The sequence below is a fragment of the Trachemys scripta genome, chromosome 9, assembly GCF_013100865.1.
Source record: "Trachemys scripta elegans isolate TJP31775 chromosome 9, CAS_Tse_1.0, whole genome shotgun sequence".
Lineage (NCBI taxonomy): Eukaryota > Metazoa > Chordata > Testudines > Emydidae > Trachemys > Trachemys scripta.
This window is the reverse complement of record NC_048306.1, coordinates 47,466,426-47,488,934: the sequence shown is the minus strand read 5'-3', so window position 1 is coordinate 47,488,934 and position 22,509 is coordinate 47,466,426. Positions and strand designations below refer to the sequence as shown.

Sequence of the window (22,509 nt, the reverse complement as noted above, 5' to 3'; positions counted from 1 at the left end):
CTGCTGCATCTGCAGGTTTGACCGATCGCGGCTCCCACCGGCTGCGGTTCGCCATGCCAGGCCAATGGGGGCGGTGGGAAGCGACGCGGGCCGAGGGATGTGCTGGCCGCCGCTTCCTGCCACCCCCATAGGCCTGGCGCGGTGAACCGCAGCCAGTGGGAGCCACGATCAGCCAAAGCTGCGGATGCGGCAGGTAAACAAATGGGCCTGGTGAGCTGCGTGCCAAAGGTTGTCAATCCCTGCAGTAGAAGTTTCTGTGTAGACGAGGCCTGAATCTTCCTCTCATCAGCTTGTGTGACTTCAAAAAGCAGTGTGGAGTAATAATAGACAGGACTTGTGTAGCCCACACACCTCCTGGGTGTGGTGTTCTGTCCCATCTAGAGGCACCAAGACCACTTAGAGAGAGAGATAAAATGAGTCTGCCCTACAGCCTTAGCTAACAGCCAGCTGGCTTTTAGCTCATGCAGTAGAGCAGTGGTCTCCAAAGTGGGGTGCGCACATCCCAGGGGGTGTGCAAAAGGATCCTTGGGAGTGCACGGCAGGAGGAGCGCTTTTTAAAAAATTTTTTGCTTTGGCAGTTCAGGTAGGAGTCCGAGGTTTTTTTTGTTTTGCTTCGGCGTGGCAGGGGGTGCGTGCTCAAAATTTTTTTACTGATAGGGGTGCGTGATCAAAAAAGTTTGGAGATCACTGCAGTAGATGCTCATGCACTAAGCTCCAGAGATCCCATGTTCGATCCTGCTGGGGTCTGTCAGCGTTACACTTGCAGTACTATTATGTTGCTCATTGTGCTGGTTGGGATGATGAAAGGTTGCAAATCTGCTTGCACTCTAATCCCTTATCTACACTTGGTCCAAACTTCTGCAAAGTTTGCCCTTTGCAAGGAAACCTTCCATAACTGATTTGCTCCCAAAGGCAAATGTTTTGGAAAGAGTGAATTCACTCCACTGCCATTTTTATATTACACAATAGGGGGAGGGATACTTTGTAAAGAACTGCAAAGTGGCTAGTATTCCTTCCCTTCTAGCCAGTCCCATGGTTCTTTTCCCATGAGGGAGAGAGGCATGATTTGGGCCCATAGCTTTTAGCAGGAACATAGATTTTCATCTGGAAATATACTTAAAGGAATGGATTTGCAGAAGAGCTCAGACCCAAGAGTTCCCATTTAGACAGTGGTCAACAGGAGAAAATAAAGAGAACCGTGGGGCACTGAGAACTACAGTCAATCAGGCCACTACATTAGGTGGCTAAAGGGGAGCAGAGTTCTTTTGAAAATCTGGCTTTAAAAGTATATCCTGGTATCTAAAGACATTTTCTGTCATGGGTCAGTGTTTTCATGATAATTAAACCATAAGGCTGGGACTTTCAAAGGAGTCTGTGGGATTTAGGCCAGACCCAATTGAACCTTTCAGTGGGTGTGGGTGCCTAACTCCTTCAGGGTCCTTTGGAAAGACTGCAAGTTGTTTGGGGCAGGGAACAGCTGTTTGTTCTGTTTGTGCAGCACCTAATGCAATGTTCTCCTGGACATGACGGGGGCTGCCAGGCACTGCTGGAATAATATTAATACCTACTTCTGTGCTGCTGACTGTATTAAGTCATTTTGTTTTCATATGAAAGTTGGACATACATTTTTTATAGCCTGGTTCTCATTTACACTAAGGCCTCTCTCTGGCAGTGACCTGGAAACTTAGAATGAGTGCAGCATTACACCCTGCTAACATGCATTTGCACCCCCTTCCCCATCTTTCCTTTTTCTTGTAATTTTTATCTTCTTTTCACTGCCGGAGAGGTGACAGAAAGGGGCCTTAGTGTAAATGAGAACCAGGCAATGTGCATTGCCTTTTCTTATATGATTGGTACCTTTTTAGGACACATAGAACATGTTGGAAAACACCGCACAGCATTTTTCTAGATGGAGTGCTAGTGGGTTAATAAGTGCCTCTGCACTTGCTTCCAGCCTCTGCATTGACCAAGATGCAAGCACTAAAAATTGGCAGATACAATATGATAGGAACAATACCTAGCTCTGACATGGTGCTTTTCATCAGTGGATCTCAAAGTACCTTACATTTACTTGTCAGTACAAGGCCCGATCTCAGCAGGAATTGTATCAGGCGATAGTTCAGTGCATTTTTGGTCTGGCATATGGGCATGGATGATCTGTGCAACAGAGATTAATTTCACTGAAAGAATGTATCAGAGTGAGGTGACAGATGACATGAAGAGAAGAAACTCTCCCTGTTCTGAAGGGACCATCTGACTTTTTTCAATTTTGAGGATTTCAAATGGCATCCAATGCTAATTTTTGACATGCTTGGTGTTTTAATCATCTCATTGTTATGCAATGGGTTGGCCAGAGTCCTCAATGAACATTCACCTCAAAGGCATTTCTTGCCTTTATGGGATACCAGCTGTGGGGTTGGTTGGCAGACAGCCAGCCTGAAGTGGTTTTAAAGCAGCAAGCATCAATGGCAACTTGCCAGTGGCAAATGGAAGAGTGAAGTCTGGCATATCACACTGGGGGACGTCTGTTTCAAGGCTGCTCACTAATACAGGCCCAAGGTCTTGGATTCTGACTGTATTTCCTCCTCCCTTGATAACACCAAGAGCACTCCAAGAGAGCAGACCCCAGCACAGTGCTCACTGGGGACTTGATCCAGCGTTCAGTGAAGTCAACAGGATTCTCTCCATTGTTTTCAATGGGCATTGGATCAGGCTCTGAACTTTACTCTGTGCCCAAAGCAGCTCTGGGCAGGAGCAGAAGCTTCTCTTTTTCATTTGCTCACAGATTTAGACTAGCAAATAGAAAATAACGCTGACAGTACTAGTGGGCAGTGTGGATAACTGCAGGGCAGTTCATACCCCCTGCATACAGTCTGCGGCAGGAGGAAACAGAGCATGGACATTTCCCAGAGTGAAAAGTACAGGTTCCTACCCATGTGGCCCACAGTGGAGTGATGACACAGCCTCCAAACCCCTGTCAGGGGGTGGACTGGGCCCTTTATGAGGGAATTGGTCCAGCCCACCAGTTTCTCATGATGGGGGGAACTGCAGAGTGAAGCTGCAGGAAGAGAGAATCTCCTGCCATGGTCCCTGAGGAAGGGAGTCATGGCTGGGTAAAAAGAAACCCCTGGCTGGAAGTTTAGTTTTCCTTTTAGGGAGAAGGCAAAGAAGACAGGCCAGGCCTTGTGTCTTCTCCAGCTGCTCAGAAGAGGCACGAAGAGCCAGCTCTCAGGGAACAGGGACTGGGATGAAAGACCTTTTTGTATTTATTTTTTACCTTTATGTTAATCAGCCAGACCCCAAGAAGGGTTGTTGCTCTTGCAATCACGAAAGTCCTTTGTGTGTGGAGTTTATTGAGGAGCCTGAAGAGGGGAAACTGAGGCAGTGCACTGCAGAGCCACTCCAGGTCACAAGGGGCATTCAGGAGGCAGCTGACCCTGTTATACTCTCTAAATCATAGGGAGCTATCTGCAGGCTTTTCATTCTGGATTAAGGCATAGGCTCAGTAGGCCCATGCCTGGGGCCCCAGCTCCTGTAATTACAGAATGAGATTGGAATTCTGCTTGCATTAAAAAACAACTATGCTTCGAGCCCTCATGGATGCAAAGAAAACTTGAAAATATGTTCTGAGCATAACTGATGACTGCAGACAGGAGGTCCCAGAGGCGTAAACTGGCCAATTCATCTTAACTCTGACACCTGCTGCCATCCCAGGAAGGGGCAGAGCCATAACAAGGGGGAGGGGTAATGGGGGGGAATCTCATATGGATTGTGGGTAGGACCTCAGATTGCCATCATCTGACACCAAGGCTTCCTAAAGGTGCATGACAAAATGGATGGGCACAGAGTCCAAGTGATCAGTGGGCCATGAGGAGACACGTGATTTAGTCAAATGGACAGAAAACATCTCTCTGACCCAGAGAGAACACACAAAGAGAGACAAAACAAAAACCTTCCCCCATAGATTTGCAAGTATCTTCTCCCCTTATTGGTTCTTTTGGTCAGGTGCCAACCAGGTTATTTGAGCTTCTTAACCCCTTATAGGTAAAGGAGGGATTTTATGCTACCCTTAGTTGTATGTTCATGACAGCCACCTTGGCAATGAATAGTTCAGAAGGATTTGGCCCTCTTTCAACTATGTAGGAGGAAAACACTGGGTTTATTAATGTCTTAGAAGGTCTCTCCACTGGCTGCTTCTCCCACAAGGCACTTGCTCCCAGCCCTCTCTGCCTTTCCCCTCCCACCTGCATGCATACCCGGCTTTACTGGGGAGGGTGTGGCTTGCACCACCAAAGGAGCTCTGCAGACAGGAGGGGGTCTTTGCCCTGGCTTTGTAGCCATGGCTGAGAAGGTTTCTCATTGGCGCAACTATCTGCGAGTGATACTGTCCTGTGAAGGTCAGAGGATGGAGCATTTCCAGAGGGCAGAGAACATCCTGCTGACTGTGCTAGAGAAAGTCACTGCCATGGACCCCAGATTTATAGCTGATTATTCAAGAAACCTGGAAGCTTTTAAATTTGCCCTCTGCACCTCAGAGGATGCAGTAACTGTGGGGATTCCCCTGTAGATTGTGGCTGATGCCCTCCTGCTGCAGGAGTGCTCCAGTAAACAGGGCCAGTCAGAGACAGTTACCAATGGGCACATCAGATGTCAGGCTGCTACCACCTAGTAGTGCCCAAAGAAGGAACTGGCTGGGAGAATTGGACCAGAGAGGATGTGTTCAGTGTGGTGGACAGCGCTGAGTGCAGGGGGCACATAGTGCCAGGCAAGGTCCTCAGGCTCCTGAAAGAGCTAATTGTCGCTGCCATTGTCCACTGCAGGCACCAGTTCCTCATCAAGCCAGGTCTGTATGCCAACTGCATCCACAGGGGTGTGGGCCAGGAGGCAGAGTGATCGCAGGGGGTTCTGTGGTTTGACTAGAGGCCTGCTACCTCTCTGCTTCTGGCCCAGAAGGGGGGAAGGGGACAGAGATGCAGATGGCGAGAGACAAAAAAGGAAACGAGAAGAGGCACAGAGAGAGGCTGAGAGGTGGGGGAAATGGGAAGAGGAGAAGGGGAGAGGAAGAAGATGGAACAAGTTGGAAAAGACATCAGGTTATTCAGACCATATTATATGTGATATGACAAGAAAGGTCTTTGATAGGTTTCAGATAGATAACGGGTCAATAAACTATATAGAAGTGATGGTTGTTACCCCAAAATGAACATAAACTGAAAGGCTGGATTCTGAACTCCCACCTATGCCAGGAAAGGGAGAAGCTATTCAGTCAGAACTGTAATCTATCAGTGAAGCACAAGCCAGAGAAATAACAGAGAAACTCAGTTCCCCTCTCATCCCAAGATGCACTGATTGGTCCACTGAGGACAGAGTGGCCCATTGATGGAGACAAACAAGAGGTTGCCAACTTTGGATCCCAATGTCTGTCCAAACTTTGACTTAGTTAGTTACATACTCTGCAGTGTGGGGTAAACAAACAAACCAACCAAACCCCTAGGTTTCACCTAGAGAGGTAAATTTCTTCGTGTTGTGAAATGCTGCTGGCACAGGATATCTTCAGTGTTTCACTCTAGAGGTGGTTGCATTTCAGTGGTAGGTGAGAAAGACCCATGGAGTGGCTATAGTTTAGAGTGCTTTGGGATTCTTCGGGCAGAAAGGGCTATGTAGTAGGTTTGGGCCGAGGTTCGGCCCTCAGCAGGGCTGTCCCACCGCCTCGCTCTGGTCCGGCGGTAGTCCAGGGCAACAGGCACACAGTTAGGGGCTCAGGCCCATAAGCAGGGGCTGAGTCCAGAGGTCCGAAACCCAGGCCCTTAAGCAAGGGCTGAGGCTAGGTCTATAGCAGCCCAGGCCCCAGGTCAGGGCGGGGCAGCAAGCAACTAGTCTGTCAGGTACCCAGGCCTTTAAGCAGGGTCTGGGTCAATTTGTGGCAGCCCCCAGCCTCTCTAGGCCAGGGAAAAAGGGGGGAGTCTGCCACCCAAGGAGTGGGTGGCAGGGGGGACGCAGGCCCTCCCACTCCACTGCGTCCCAGACCGGGGCCCTAGCAGCGACAGAAACTTGCTGCTGTCAGTGGGGATCCTGGCCGCAACACACTGACATCGGCTCTGGCAGTGCAGCAGCCAGACTGGGGTCAGCTGCCCCCGGGCTACTTCCACACTCCCCCTCGTATGGTACCTGGGCAGTCTTGCTGTCGTTGGTGCTCTCCACCAGTATTGGCTCCCCTGGGTAGGTGGCGAAGGGCAGGCTCAGCTCATCCTCGGGGTAACTGGCACGGGGCAGGCTCGGCTGCTCCTCGGGGTACCTGGCACGGGGCAGGCTCGACCGGCCCGGTGACTCAGCAGGCTGGTCGCGGCCTGCGGCTGTTTCCCAAGCAGGAGCTCGGCCATGGACGTCTGCTCTCTCCGCCAGCCTGGGCTCCACTGAGCTCTGCAGGCGAGCTTTTATACTTCCGGGTCGGGGCCGTGACCTCGGAGGGGCGGGCGCCGGACCTGGTGGCTCCGCTCATGTTGGGATTAGGGGAGGTTTGGCCCTCAGTGGGGCTGTGGGATGTCCCACTGCTTTGCTACAGGCTAGATATGCCATTTGACTACAATTCAGTACCACATTGAAATAAAGTTGCTGGGTGAAATATTGACACCAGTAAAGTCAATGGGAGTTTTGCCGCTGACTTGAAAGGGGCCAGGGTTTCCCCACTGTAACTAAGGATGTCCTAATAAAAGGCTTCTCAATGATCAGATTACTGTTAAACTGTGGACATTGTCCTGGTCTCAGGTCTTGCTCTCTGAATTAAAAACATCACTGCTAGTGGTATGATAAAGAAGTGACCATGTTGAAGTTAATCATAGGCTAGTGAGGCATTGTTGACCTCTCTGTTCTGTGAAATAGAACTATGAGTGGGACCAGTTCAAAGTGGGCTTACTACAAGCTCAGCTAAGCAGGACACTTGTTCCAGGTTACCCCCATCCCTGGCAGGACTGGGCTGAAAACAGGGTGATTACATAGGTTTGTGAGATCAACATCAACTCCAGTCTTTCCTTAAAAGGAGAATGACTGTCAGGCTACAGTTCACCTCTCTGTCTGATCCAGTGCTAACTTGAGCAACAAGTCCATCTTCTTGGGTATGACACATGCAATGTGAATGGCTGGTGGCAGCTAGCACCTGAGAGGTGGGAGTCAGTCTTGGCAGCATGTCGGCACATTGGCTTTTGAAATGCAAGCAGTAGAGAGAGAGAAGGAAGTGTTTACAGTGGAGATCACCAGCGATATAAGCTTCCTGCAGTGCATTTAGTGTGCAATGATGACATGGGCCTGGTTCGGCTGTAACAACAACAGCAAAGTCACCAGGACGCAAATCCCTCTTTGGTGACCTCCACTGCCTCTTCCTTATAAGGATTTATTTTTCCAAGAAAACAGCTTAGCATCATATTCTCATTATATCCATCACAGGCATCATTAGTCATCCTCAGCCAACTCCAGGGCTAGAGCCTCTTCAGCATGTGGTCATGCCAGGGGGCTTGGTTTGAACCTCACCATATGTGGCTTGTGCTAAGCGTTAACCAAGTGCATTTCCCCAACAACCTCCCCTTGGCAGTTGAACCTGCTCTTCCCTAGGATTGCCCATCTGGATCATTTTCTTTGATTGTATCTTTGTCATGCAAGGAAAGAACTCAAGATAGTGGTTCCAGATGCTGAATCAGACTCAAGATTGCTGTTAGCGGGTTTTAGGTAATCCTGGATGACCTGTGAAATAGTAATGCAGTTGTGTCTCCGTGCGGGGAGTTTTTAATGTCATTCTGGCATAGAGTAGGGTAATGGGATTCTCATTGCTGGAGGTAATGTTGTGCAGTAACATAGGGGAGGTAATGCAATCAGGGCTGGAGACTAGAGGACAGTGGCGGAAATGCAATCCTGTCTCAGGACTGGAGGTTCCTACATAACTGTGCTGCAAGAAAACAGTTCATAGATTCATAGATTATAGGACTGGAAGGGACCTCGAGAGGTCATCGAGTCCAGTCCCCTGCCCGCATGGCAGGACCAAATACTGCCTAGACCATCCCTAATAGACATTTATCTAACCTACTCTTAAATATCTCCAGAGACGGAGATTCCACAACCTCCCTAGGCAATTTGTTCCAGTGTTGTTCCACTGTAGTTTTGCATCTGGTTTTAATAAAGAATCCAACTTCCTCCTTGTGTTGTTGAAGGACAGACACAATCTCTTGGGTCCTGCTAGGCCTTCAGAAAGGGAGGAGCACACAGCAGCCAGGGAGAACTAGAGGCAGGAAGCCTGGGGGCAGAGTGGGCCTTGGGAGCACATCGTGGGAAAGGCCAGGAGAGACACTTAGAAGCCTCAGGGATGGAGCAAGCTCCTGTGGTGAACCTGGATAAAAGGGTAAGACCTCCTGGAGTCAGCCTGAGCAGGTCAGCTTGTGAGGAAGGAGCCAGGAACACACAAAGAACCTAAGGGGAACTGGGCCTGCAGGGAGAAGGTGCTGGGGGGGCATCACTTGATACAAGAGCCAGAAGGAACTATGCAGGGTCTGGGAAGAGGCAAAGAGTCTGCAGAGGGTGAGCCCAGGCAGGGGCTGGGGAAAGGGCCTAGAGGCAGGCTGAGGCAGAAAGTTGTCCAGGAAGGCAGTTAAAGCATAGCTGCTTACCACCAGCACTCAGGACTGTACCCTAGAGAAGAGGGAGGGCCCAGGTTCCCCTACCAGCCACTGAGGCAGGGGCTATGAAAACCCACCTGATTCAAGGGGGTAAGGACTGTTGGAAGCCCTGGGGAAAAGGGGTGTAAGGAGAACTGGGCCCAGAGTTGGGGCTAGGGTTGCCACCTGTCCAAGTTTTCCCAGGATTGCCCCTTTGTTGAGGTAGCAGACACGGATGAAATGGTTCAGATGTCCCAGTTGGTTGTACCTCAGAGGTGGCAAGCCTGGCTGGGGCAGAGGACCTGGCATAAGGTCACTGGACAGTTGTTCATGGAACTCTGTTACCCTCGAAGGGGTGGGATTGAATGTTAACTGGTCAGAGGGCCAAGTCATATGATGAGGCAGACTGCTGCAAGGCCGAAGCTGCTGATGGCAGGGGTGTTAGAGGAGGAGGGACTGCTATCTTGTGCCCAGCCACAAGGGGGTGCCAGCCAGTGAGTCATTCTTCTACACACACCCAAACAACCATTTGTCTGTCCGACCATCTGACTCACCAAACACCCACCGATCTGTCTAGCTAAGCATCCTTCTCTGTGTTTCCCTCAACACACATTTCTGTCAGGTGCCAGCTCATGCCAAAATCCCCTTGCCTCACTTGAACACTGACAAATACTGAGCTGGAATCAGTCTGGCTCACCTGGGAGTTAGTATGGTTAAAAAACAGGGGCTAGAATGCTAAGAATGTGTTTAGTGTTTAGACTTTATGGAATGCTGGTGAGCTGTTGTGTGCATTAATCTTACTTATCACATCTGTATCCCATAGTGTAAGGCAGGGATTGGCAACCTTTGGCACACAGCTCACCAGGGTAAGCACCCTGGCGGGCCGGGCCCGTTTGTTTACCTGCGGCGTCCGCAGGTTTGGCTGATCGCGGCTCCCACTGGCCACGGTTCGCCGTCCCAAGCCAATGGGGGTTGCAGGAAGCAGCGTGGGCCGAGGGATGTGCTGGCCGCTGCTTCCCGCCGCCCCCATTGGCCTGGAGCGGCGAACCGTGCCAAAAATTGCCGATCCCTGGTGTAAGGTTATATTTGAGCGGTTGTATCGTGAGCCTCTGTGACTGTGTAAATCACCAGACAGGAAAGCGACATTAATTAGTGTAAAGGGATGTTCCCAACAGAAGATGTTACACCCTTCCCAAAAGGAAGGTCCATCAATACCAGATAGACCATTGTGGGATGTTGCAATTGGAATTTCTGTATGTACCACCACCAAGAGGACAAAAGACTTTTCTTGTTATTGTGCATCCTCCCCGTGAAGATGACTCTTCCCATCAGCTGAGCTTTGCAACTGAAAGTATGTGGGAAGAAGAGAATAAAACCCCTATCAAGAAGAGACTGATTATTTCTATGCTGCTTGGACTGTGAGGGGCAAGATATTTTTAGGGATAAGCAAGAGATTCCCAGCTGCTTAGCCTGGGTTAGCCCTAAAGGACGTATAGAGCTTGCTGGTTAAAGAAGCTTCTATTACCTTTTGAAATTTAAGATTGTAACTCATTTGTGTGTCTATTGTTTACCCGCTTTAACCTTGTAAATAACTTCCTTGTTTCCTTTTCATATTTAATAAATCTTTATGTAGTTTATTATAGGCTAGGCTATAAGTGTTGTCTTTGGTGTGAGATATAAGGCGCAACTGACCTGGGGTAAGTGACTGGTCCTTTGGGACTGGGAGTACTCTGAATATTGCTGTGATTCTTGGTGTAAATGACCAGGTATCACAAATGTATGCTCACCTGGGTGGCTAAACAGATCAGCATACCCAGGGAAACTGTCTGTCGCTCCATGTTAAGTGTTATAGTGCCTGGGGAGCTCACAATTGATATTTGGTTGGTGAAATCTAAGCATAGAACTCACCATCAATTTGGGGTTTGTGCCCTGGTTCCTAACAGTTTACACAGAGGTTGGTACTCATGCTCTTGAGTCATGCAGGTAGCATGACAGCTATGTCCATCTCCCAATTGTACTCTTTATCACTCTGATTGCGCCTGCCTCTCTGACCCCATCACCAGCATTACGTCCTTGTTCTTCTGCCCAATCACAGCCCATTGTTCGGAAAGGGGAGCATTCAAACCTGGCCTCTTGGTCTGCCAAATGGGGGGACAGATACAGAAAGGGAGTGTCTGGAGCAAAGACCACCTCAGTGCTACAGGCCCTATCCCCTATCTCCTGCTCTGCCCCAGTGATAAGTATCTAGGAAATGTTGACCTGCTTATTAGTTTTGGGTCCTTTTAACTAACAAACCAAGCAGCTGCTGTATGACATCTGGAGGGGGAAGAATGAACTCACAGGTATCCAAGCAGAGATACCAGGTTCTTCATTTCAAAACTTTTTCTTAATTTCATCCATTGATCTCACTCCAGCAGCAGCCATTGCCATGGTATGTTGCCCTTGCCCATAGATGCTGAAACAAGGGGAATTCTCATTCTCTCCCAGACGGTCTTCCTGGTTGACTGGATGATGCACTGCTGCTAGGCATCCATCCAGGAAAGGCGGTTCTATTTTAAAGAACAGGGTAAGAGCTACCAGTCTGAAGGTCCTGCTCAGCTGAACTGGGACTTGTCTCCAAGACAAACAAGGCTTAAAGATGTGGGGAGAGAGATGAGGATGGGGAGATCTCTATTGTTTTCTAAAAAGGTCTTGCCCAGGTGACCTCAGCACTGAGAGCCTAAAGGAAGAAGGTCTGCAGCTGTCCCTGCTGGTGTCCAGTGGCTGGAAAATAATGAGGTTCAACATTATCCCTGTGGTGCAGAGAAAGCAGGGTGCTCTGAAACTCCACAGCAGACGAAGAGAAGGAGGTTTTTCAGAAGGCAGCCTGCAAAAAGTAACACAGTGGGCTGACTTCATCCCCAGCAGCTACAATCACTGGAAGTAAACACCAAGCTATGCTCCTGCCATCCGCACCCGTTCCTGAAACCTTACTGGGAGCGAGACAGAGGGTTTGTCTGCCATACAGACTCTTAGTGGGGATGCAGTCTTAAGCAATGGAGTATAGTTCTGTAGAATTTAAAAGAGCTAGTGAAAAATGGAAAAACAACGAGGAGTACTTGTGGCACCTTAGAGACTAACAAATTTATTTGGGCATAAGCTTTTGTGGGCTAAAACCCACTTCATCAGATGCATGGAGTGGAAAATACAGTAGGAAGATATATATACACAGTACATGAAAAGATGGGCGTTGCCTTACCAAGTGGGGGGGGTCAGTTCTAATGAGATAATTCAATTAAAGTGGGCTATTATCAACAAGAGGAAAAATCATTTTTGTAGTGGTTATCAGGATGGCCCATTTCAAACAGTTGACAAGAAGGTGTGAGTAACAGTAGGCGGAAATTAGCATGGGGAAATTAGTTTTTAGTTTTTGTAGTGACCCATCCACTCCCAGTCTTTATTCAGGCCTAATTTGATGGTGTCTAGTTTGCAAATTAATTCCAGTTCTGCAGTTTCTCATTGGAGTCTGTTTTTGAAGTTTTTTTGTTGAAGAATTGCCACTTTTAAGTCTGTTATTGAGTGTCCAGGGAGATTGAAGTGTTCTCCTACTGGTTTTTGAATGTTATAATTCTTGACGTCTGATTTGTGCCCATTTATTCTTTTGCGTAGAGACTGTCCAGTTTGGCTAATGTACATGGCAGAGGGGCATTGCTGGCACATGATGGCATATATCACATTGGTAAATGTGCAGGTGAACGAGTCCCTGATGGTGTGGCTGATGTGGTTAGGTCCTATGATGGTGTCCTTGAATAGATATGTGGACAGAGTTGGCAACGGGGTTTGTTGCAGGGATAGCTTCCTGGGTTAGTGTTTTTGTTGTGTGGTGTGTAGTTGCTGGTGAGTATTTGCTTCAGGTTGGGGGGCTGTCTGTCAACCTCCTTCTTACTGTATATTCCACTCCATGCATCTGATGAAGTGGGCTTTAGCCCACGAAAGTTTATGCCCAAATATTTTTTTTAGTCTCTAAGGTGCCACAGGTACTCCTCATTGTTTTTGCTGATACAGACTAACCCAGCTACCACTCTGAAAAATGGAGGGAACTTCTTGTTTCTGTAAATTTTGATGAATTTGTTTGCTGTTTTCCATCCAAATTTGAAGTTTCAGTGAAAATTTTCATCAAAATTTGAAAATGTTATCTTCAAAATTTGAAAAATTTCAATCAGCTCTAAATAAAATTCAGCCTTTCACTAGAAAGAAAAGTCCTAATAAAATGAGGACCCTGCAATGGAGTTCAGTCCCAGTGTAACACATTGTGAACCACAAGATCTACTGCTGAGTTCAGGTGTCATGCCATGCTGGCCACTCCTGGGTTCTTCTATTGAGTTGTCATAATCACTACTAGCTTCACCCTGGAGCACAGGGCAGATTCTGTTGCCTCAGTGGGCTGGACCCACCAGCTTTTTCTGCTTGGGAAAGCTCTGGCTGGTAAGAATTCACAAGAGCGTTGGCTGCACAGATGGTGCTCATTTAAAAACAGAACCAAGCACTATTTTTAAATCTGTGTTGCTATGTTCCTAATCTAGGGACGTACAAGGTGCGACTGTCCTATGTGAAAGAGGAATCAAACCAGTTCCGTTCCTGGAGAGGCAGGGCTAAATCTGGTGTGTCTGTTACAGATCTCTTATTAATACATTACTGGATAAAGGCAAGGGCCCAAATCTCTAGCCCTGCTGAGCAAAGGTGCCCTGTTCCCCTAGGACCTATTCCCACACCAGCCCGGCTGGGCCTATGGGTGGTTCAGAAGAGGAGGAGGATGAAAGGTCTTCAGGCTTGCTCCATTGCCAGGGCCCTTGTACTGCTCTCTGCACTTCCTGGCGCCCTTCACCTCCTGCAGGCCATATCGGTTTTTAAGTCTTGGGGAGATGTTTTGGGAGACACAACAGCCAGGAGGAGTTTGTACATTAAAAACAATAAATACATTGAACATCTCCAGGGGGGATCTTCTCCTGGTGGCCATTGTCAGCTCCCCAGCTGGGAGTGCTGATAATGAGCTGTCAGCGAGGGTCTCTCTTTGGGCTACTCATCCTGCTCTGTCTCCCCTGTTGCCAACCACAGGAACCCACCTCTCGGACGGGGATATTGGAGATCCACCACCAGCCCAGTCTTAGCCCCAGTGCCCTTTTGAGAGGTGAGGTCTCAGACTCCACAGAGGGGTAGGCAAAAAGTTTGGTGCCACAAAGCCAGCACACTGCCTCCCCTCTGAGAGGGTGGGTGTGACATTGCACTCCATATGCTTTATGTAAATATGTTTATAAATGTGAATATGATGTAACTGGAATATGCTTTATGAAAAAGGTCTCTTGTAAGGTATCATTACAAAGCTTATAATCTACTGAGTGTGTTCATCCTATTTGTTTGCATGTATTATTTCTATGTCTGGAGTTAGGAGAATAAGATACAAACATGTATTATTAATGTAAACATATTAAATGGAAGCCAGTAAGGGTGCTTCAGAATCAATGAACTGTAAATGGTTCTGTTTACGTGCAAACCTTCCAGTGTATGTGTGGACCAGCCCAGGAAGAATGGAGGCTGGGGTCTCACAGGACGTGTGACCATGTCACATGATGCTGGAATCCCTCTTAAATCTGGTACTTTTCCATTTAGAAGGAGGGGTTGGGACCCAGAGAGACAAAAGATTCACCCTTGTGCCAAAGCTATAAAAGGGGGTGGAGCAGGACAAAGGGGTGGCCAGTCATAAGAACCCCTAGTTAACACCTAAGATGTCTGCTGGAACTAACAAGGACTGTACCAGGGGAAAGGATTGGGCCCAGACTAGGAAGGAATCTAGTCTGTGAAAGAAGCTTATTGGACCATCTCTGAGGGTGAGATATTACCTGTAATCAGTTTCTTAATGTAGTAGGCTTAGAGTTGCGTGTTTTGTTTTATTTTGCTTTGTGACTTACTTTGTTCTGTCTGTTATTACTTGAAACCACTTAAATCCCACTTTTCATACTTAATAAAATCACTTTTGTTTATTAGTAAACCAGAGTAAGTGATTAGTACCTGGGGGAGCAAACAGCTGTGCATATCTCTCTATCAGTGTTATAGAGGGCGAACAATTTATGAATTTACCCCACGTAAGCTTTATACAGAGTAAAATGGATTTATTTGGGGTTTGGATACCACTGGGAGCTGGGTATCTGGGTGCTGGAGGCAGGGAATCTGCTAAGCTGTTTTCAGTTAAGTCTGCAGTTTTGGGGGCATGGACCAGACTGGGTCTGTGTTGCAGCAGGCTAGTGTGTCTGTCTCAACAAGGCAGAGTTCTGGAGTCCCAAGCCGGCAGGGAAAATGGGCTCAGAGGTAACTTTACCATGTCAGGTGAGAGTCCCAAAGGGATCTCTGTGACTGAACCCATCACAGTGGGATCATCCTCTGGCTAGAGTTTTGTCATGGCCAGAATTTAATTTGAGCTGTGGCTTGCCAGGGCTCAGCCCCGGCACCTCTTTTCATGCCAGGGTACAGCCTTGGCACCTCTTCTGTCAGTGGCCTTTAGTAAGGCATGCAATTCTATACTTGCATGCAAGGCGTGACCTTGCACGTACAGTGTGTGAGAGGTCACGGTGTGCAGAGGATGCCATTTTGTTTTGCTTGAGCTCCAGCACCTCTTTACAAATGAAGCACTGGGCAAGGCTGGGCCTCCCAGTTCTGGATGGTTCTGCAGTGTGAGGAGAAACACAAAGAGCCATGCTTTAAGCAGCAACTGGAGACCTCCCTGAACCAGGAAGAACTCATGTTTATTAAGCTTCCTGTTGCAGCCCATCCTGGTCCTCTCCGGTAACTGTGGAAGACCAGGAACGCTATAGCCACTCCACATCTCCCTTTATGATAAAAGATTAAAACTTAACTTATAAACCAATGTGTTGTGACAAAAGTTCCTCCTCTATCTCGGTGGGTCCTGCGCTTATTGGCAGATTTTCTTTTCTCAGAGATTCACCATGTGGGTTGGGGAACAGCCCAGAGACCTTCCCCTCTGGAAGAACCCACAGTCCAGGTCAATTGGGAGGTTTGGGGGGAACCCGGGCACGCCCTCTACTCTGGGTTCCAGCCCAGGGCCCTGTGGACTGCAGCTGTCTATAGTGCCTCCTGTAACAGCTGCATGACAGCTACAACTCCCTGGGCTACTTCCCCATGGCCTCCTCCAAACACCTTCCTTATTCTCACCACAGGACCTTCCTCCTGATGTCTGATAATGCTTGTGCTCCTCAGTCCTCCAGCAGCACACTCTCAGCTCCTTGCACCTCTTGCTCCCAGCTCCTCACACTCACACCACAAACTGAAGTGAGCTCCTTTTTAAAACCCAGGTGCCCTGATTAGCCTGCCTTAATTGATTCTAGCAGCTTCTTCTTAACTGGCTACAGGTGTCCTAATTAGCCTGCCTGCCTTAACTGGTTCTAGCAGGTTCCTGATTACCCTAGTGCAGCCCCTGCTGTGGTCACTCAGGGAACAGAAAACTACTCATCCAGTGACCAGCATATTTGTCCTCTACCAGACTCCTGTACCCCACTGGTCTGGGTCTGTCACAGTGTGTACTCACACAGCAATCCAAAATAAACTTAAATCCTTAATACTATTTACACAGGTATGTCCCCTTATCCATTCCATTTAAATAGCCCTGAACATTATTCTATAGATCACATCTTTGAGGGATTCTCATCAGCCTTCCAAACCTTGTTCTCACTTCGGCTGAGTTCCTGTGTAGCATTCCCTGTGGAGAGGGCTCAATTCCTGACAGAGTACCTGCAAGTTCGAGAGCCTCTCTTTGTTGTGCTGGGGAACACTGAGAATTAACCCAATTGCTCTGGAGAAGTCCTTTTGGAGTCTTCACTTGGGAGGATCTGGGAGTTCCTGCTGAGTTTTGAACACTTCCAAAAGCGAGGAGCTGTTATCTACACTTTGTTCCCTGGGCTCAATTCAGGCAGTGCTTTTGTTCTGTGCTGAACATTGAAGTTTTATTGCTGTTGAATTTCTGTTTCGGCATTCAGTTTTCATATTCCTTCAGATCAGGCCACTTTGGTTTAAGTCTACATTGAACTTGTTCTGGCAGCAATTCCAGCATCAGCCAGCTCACTTCAGCAAATTAGAGATGAACAACTAAAGGATGAAACTTGCCAGAAATTGACTCACCTCTGCCAAAGAGGGTGGGGTCAAAGAAGACAACTTCCAATAGGCCTACTACCCTATTAGCAGGACCAAAGTGATGTTCACAGGGCTGATGGCCTGCTTCGGAAAGGACGGCACTTTTTTATGCACTTTTTTATTTCAGAAAGATGCCCTCCAAAATCCATTTTAGGGACACCAAAATATAAACAAGCACAGGGATGAGCACAACAATTCACATAGTGACCTGATCTGAGGAGGAACCTTAATAGAGGGTGCCATGGTGCTATAGACTTCCTTGGCCTCCACTGCTCCCTGGCATCTTCCCCTTGCTTGGAAGGATCCAGGAGAAAGGGCAAACCTGCTCATATTAATGTTGATTCAATCCATACCAACTCTAGAAAAGCCCTGAAAAGGCAATGACCTGTTCAGCTGCAGCCTATAAATTTCTCTCACCAGGTACTCCACCAATCGCCCTGTCATGAAACTGTTCCATATTGTGGGCACGCTGAAGGGCCACCATGTGGACAGCCTTCACCTACTGGACCAGGTCAACAGTGAGGACTGGAAAGAAGAGGGCAGGAAAGGAGGGCTCACATTTAATCATTTGAAGGTATGTTTTCCTGAGAGACCAGCTAGGGACACTGTGAATAGCTCGTATTCTGGTGTATGGCACCGTATTCCGACCTGAGTCACTTTGACTCTATGAGAACTGTGCACTTTACACATCTTTATTGAAATAAACATTCAGTTAACCTTGGCATATGAACCTAACAGGATGGGAATAATATAGTGTATTTGTACCATTGTCTTATGCTGAACAGAATGCCAGGCCTGGTTAGGTGTATCAGAATACCTCACTTTCTTGTACCCATGAGCCAGAGAGGGTACATAAGCCTTAATACTGCTAAAGCTAATAGTGATTCTTGTTCCGCTCATGTGACAGGGGCCTGTGTTTCCAGCCCTGAAGATCTTGTGTTCCCTGAGCTCCATGTGTGATGGCTAGGGCTGCACATTTGTCATGGCTGGGAAACTGTCACAGAGAGTGTGATTTTCCTGTTCGTCTGTGACTTTTCTCCATGTCTATGACTCATCCTACAATAGCTGTTCGTGCAGCCACTCCAGGTGTTTCAACCTGGTGCATCTGGTTGCAGCGCTGCTCAGCTTTGGCCCACCTGACCCTCCATAATGATTGGGGGGGGGGGCAAACCTGAGCAACACTGTGACCCGACACACCAGGTCACAACACCATGCCCAGCCACATGGAACACAGGAACCGCCACTGCTGGGGGAGTGCAGGGTGGGCTCAGTGCTGGGGGAGTGCAGGGCAGGCTCACTTTCCAGCCTCCATCCCCCCAGGGACTCCCCTCCATAGTGGGCCAGGATTAGGGTTGCAGTACCGGGGCAGAGGGTGCTGCAGTGATGGTCAGGGCCCCATTGGTGGGGCAGTGAGGAGAGTTTGCTTTTAAAAAAAGTCAGGGAGCAGGCACTGGAAGTGCAGCAACCCAGGCCTTTTACTACAGGGATTTTTGATAAAAAATACTGTGACAAATGTTCAGCCCTAGTGATGCTTGATACATGGGGAATGGAACCAGGGACCTCCAGAGCTAAGAGCACGAGATGAGCTAAACAGCCAAGGCTCTATAGATGGGGGTTACACATGTTGGGCTCAACCAGCAACTGCAGTGTCAATTCTTTGTGGCTACTGATTTGGTACAAGAGAATCCTACTACAACTTGAGATGTGGCTTTTTCTACCAAGTCCCAACATGCCATTAGGAGCTCGCACACAGCTGGAGGGTCATACGTCATGCTTTGGACAAACTTCATCTTTCAACACCCTAGGAAAGGGAAGATTGAGCTGCTGAACTTGTTTTTCACAGCCTGAGCATGCACCAGCTGCTAACATTGCAGCCTGATGCTGAGGATGTTTGGTAGTGGCAGTACCATCTTTAATAATTTGGACATGTTGCATCTCACAGGACCTCAGCTAAGGTATTATGAGGCACCATGCTCTTGGATGTGCTTCCTTTCATGGTTGGGACATGTTCTGTCCTCCAGAACCGCAGATGGTGTTGAGGAATTTGTCCTTCAGATTTGAACCCAGTTAATACACTGGAATGCCCACTTTGGGCAGTGCTAATCTTTATGACTTGTGTATACTTCATGTTATAGCATGGTATTGGAAGGTTGTTGCGGAGTGTGGGGGAGTCAGGGCCCTGCACCCCTCTTCCTGAGATTCACTGCGACTCTCAACCAGCCAGTAAAGCAGAAGGTTTATTCAAGGACAGGAACACAGTCTCAAGCAGAGCATGTAGGTACGACCAGACCCCCTCAATTAGGTCCCTCTGGGAGGTTCAGGGAGCTTAGACCCCAGCTTGGGGTTCCCTGTGTTGCACCACCCAGCCCAACCTGAAACTAAACCCAAAACTCCTCCTGCTGCTCCTCCCTTCCTGCTCCCCCCAGCTCCTCCTCTCCTTTGTTCGGTCTCCCGGGCAGAAGGTGTTAATTCTCCCCACCCCCATTCCTGGCTCAGGTTACAGCTCAGGTAGCTTCCTTCAAGGGAAGTCCCACATCCCCACTGCAATCCCCCTGCAACATTCCCAGGTCAAATCTGCCCTGCTCCCTGCTCCGTCACAAAGGTACTAGCCATTGTGACCAGTGCTCCGTTTCTCAGTATCCCAGCATGGCGATAGGGCTATGCTATGCTAATTACAGACACAAGAGTGTTAGTAGAGGAGTAACATGCCAGTGATGGCTGGTATGGAATTGTGCCCTGGCCTTGCTGATAGTTTCAATGTGATGATGCCTCCATGTAAATTGCCACAGAAGTGCCAATTATTTTCAAGTTGCTTAATAATTTGAATCAAGCTTTCATTAGACAAAAAATAAAATACTTATTAATTTGAAGAAAGTCTTCAGAATATGAACCGAGTGTCCCTGATGTGCGGATGTCTGCTGGAGTCCGCAGCTCTGGGAGACAGAACAAGTCAATGGGATGCAAACTAAAGTCTGTCCACATTTAAATGTCTTCATTAAGCATTTAGCTACCACAGTTACAAACATAAATAATGGGTGGAAGTTTCAACATTGCCGAGGGATTTGAATGCCCAATTCCCATTAACGTCAGTGGTGCCTAAACCCCTTTGGCAGCTTTGAACATCCCAGCCATAGCTGTATAACCCCTGATAGTTTGCATATTCTGTATTCTCCCTCTCTGAATAAATCCTTTTGGTTTCCTCTAGATGGTGTGGGCCACTGAGCTGTTCCCTTCCCCTGAGGACTGGGAGGACCTGGAAGGGTCAGTCTATCAGCTCCTGGTGATCCTGCTTTGTTGCTTAGCAACCAAAAACCTCCCCCACTGCCTGTATCCAGAAGAAAATCTTTTCCAAAGTGTGACCTTATGAGTGTAATATAATATCTCATTGAAAGGTGACAGGGCCAGAAAGAGTTAATTAACTCACAGACTGACCTGACCCATGGCCGAACTTTAGAGACTGGTTAGGAAGATATGTAAATGAATAGAGCTTTGAAATGCAAGCCTGTATTGTTAGAGGTAGAAGGGTAGATGTTTGCTCAGGTCTTGTGATATAAGAAAACAAGTCTTGTCTATTGCTATAGCTTTGATTCAAAGATCAAAAAAGGAATAGTAATATTTAAGAAGATACTTGAGTGAAATAGTATTATTGGCTATATGTCTCTTTGAAGGTTGTGGTAACCTGTATCTGAACTGTTTAATGGATAAATTACCCTATGCTAATTGCCATGATGTTTAGGAGAAGGAAAGTTAAGCCTATTGTTTTCTCAGGCCAAAAGGCTGCAGGAAATGTATAAAAACCCTAGGACATGATCCTTCTTCATCTCAGATCTGCTTTGGGTTTCAAGAGGGGGAAACCTTAAGCCTTAAGGATTGAGATCCCCAGTCACTGAGTGGCGTCACCCTGAATATGGACATTGGACTATAACCTATGAACTATATCTAAAAGGACTTTTGGCAACTACAAGCTCATCTCTGCTGTATATCTGAACCTCAAGAATTGAATTCAAGTCTGTATGTATATTGATCTTTTAACCAACACTCTCTCTCTTTTCTTTTTTAATAAATTTTAGCTTAGTTAATAAGAATTGGCTATAAGCATGTATTTTGGGTAAGATCTAAGTTATCATTTGATCTGGGTCTGGGCTTGGTCCTTTGGGATCAGGAGAACCTTTTCTTTTATATGATGAGATAAGATTTTCAGTAATCATCATCATATCTGACGTGTGTCTGGATGGAGGCCTGAGGCTGGGTACTTTAAGAGAACTGCATTGTTTGGACTTCTGAGTAACCACTGAGGTAATATAGAAGTTGTTTTGTGCTGGCTTGGTAAATCTAAGTATTGGAATATCCACCAGCGTTTGTGGTTTGTCTGCCCTGTTCTGTTTGCAGTTCACCCTAATTTAGTGACCTCAGCTGGCTCCCATGGGCAGCAGCATCATACAAGGAGAGGATCTAGACCCAAGTGCTTTGTACCACAGAGTAGAGGGGTTTGCCAGCTCACCAGAGCATTTCCTCAAGTGCCATTTCACCCAAGCAGGGCAGAACAATCACCAGTGGCTAGACAATGGCATCAAGACCTGGCTGCAGCTCCCAGCTCAGGCTGGAGCCTACTGGGACACAGCCTACTTTGATGTGCTGCTTAGTAAGGTAATTCAGAATCACACTCAAGGATCCCATCAGAGTGCCAGAACAGTTGGTGGCCTGGATTCTCAGCTGTCTGTAGTATAAACTGAACCCAGTGGGTGGGGGAAGGCTGCCAAGGGGAGAAGAAAGCTGGTTACAGGTCCCTGATTCTCTGCCCTGGGTGCAAGATAGAGTGGGTTAGGAGATGCTCTAATCTGTGCTAGCTGATTGTGGTCCTCAGAGAAACTTCCACCAGCTGGAGATTGCTGAAGCTCCTTGCCATGCCCACACTGTCGTATGGCTAGAGATAGGATTCCTCCAAAATATCCAAATAGGTCAGCATGGTGCTAGAATGCTAGCACTTAACCTATGGCTCTAGAGCAGTGGTTCCCAAACTTGTTCCGCTGCTTGTGCAGGGAAAGCCCCTGGCGGGCTGGGCCGGTTTGTTTACCTGCCACATCCGCAGGTTCGGCTGATCACGTCTCCCAGTGGCCGTGGTTCACTGCCCCAGGCCAATGGCAGCTGCTGGAAGCGACGCGGGCTGAGGGACGTATCCCATTGGCCTGGAGCAGTGAACCACAGCCACTGCGAGCCGCGATTGGCTGAACCTGCAGACGCGGCAGGTAAACAAACCAGCCCAGCCTGCCAGGCGCTTTCCCTGCACAAGCAGCAGAACAAGTTTGGGAACCACTGCACTAGAGCCACACACAGCTCTCTGTGGCTGAGAAATGCCTCTGATCAGCAGCATTTCGTGATCAGAGTGGGCCTTCCATCTAACTTTTCTTCTTTCCTTGCTGTTCAGTTCCAGGCCTACCGCATCCAGGACAAACAGCGGATCTCTGCTCTGTTGGACATCTTGTCAAAGGCCAAGAAGGTGGTTAATGACCAGAGCTGAGCCAGCTCACCTCACGTGATCCCGCCCTGAACCCATAGACTAAATGGGTTCCCCCCATGTTTGCCTTTACTGCCTTGATCACAGCAGCTGTGCTGGGAACCCAACATCCATTGGCTTCACATTGCACAATTGGGAAAAAGAGCAGTTGGGACAGAGCTGAAATAAGCTTGTGGT

General features: G+C 48.0%; 1 protein-coding gene across 1 annotated transcript; it reads left to right on the top strand.

Moving 5' to 3' along the window:
* The first annotated feature begins 4,339 nt into the window (after positions 1 to 4,339).
* On the top strand, positions 4,340 to 22,457 carry MAB21L4 (mab-21 like 4). The gene is given in 7 exon segments (XM_034781623.1): positions 4,340 to 4,640; positions 4,643 to 4,843; positions 11,339 to 11,561; positions 17,238 to 17,391; positions 20,023 to 20,170; positions 21,262 to 21,464; positions 22,243 to 22,457. Coding segments are annotated over 7 exon segments (1,323 nt in total). The 3' UTR covers positions 22,336 to 22,457.
* The last annotated feature ends 52 nt before the right edge of the window (positions 22,458 to 22,509 follow it).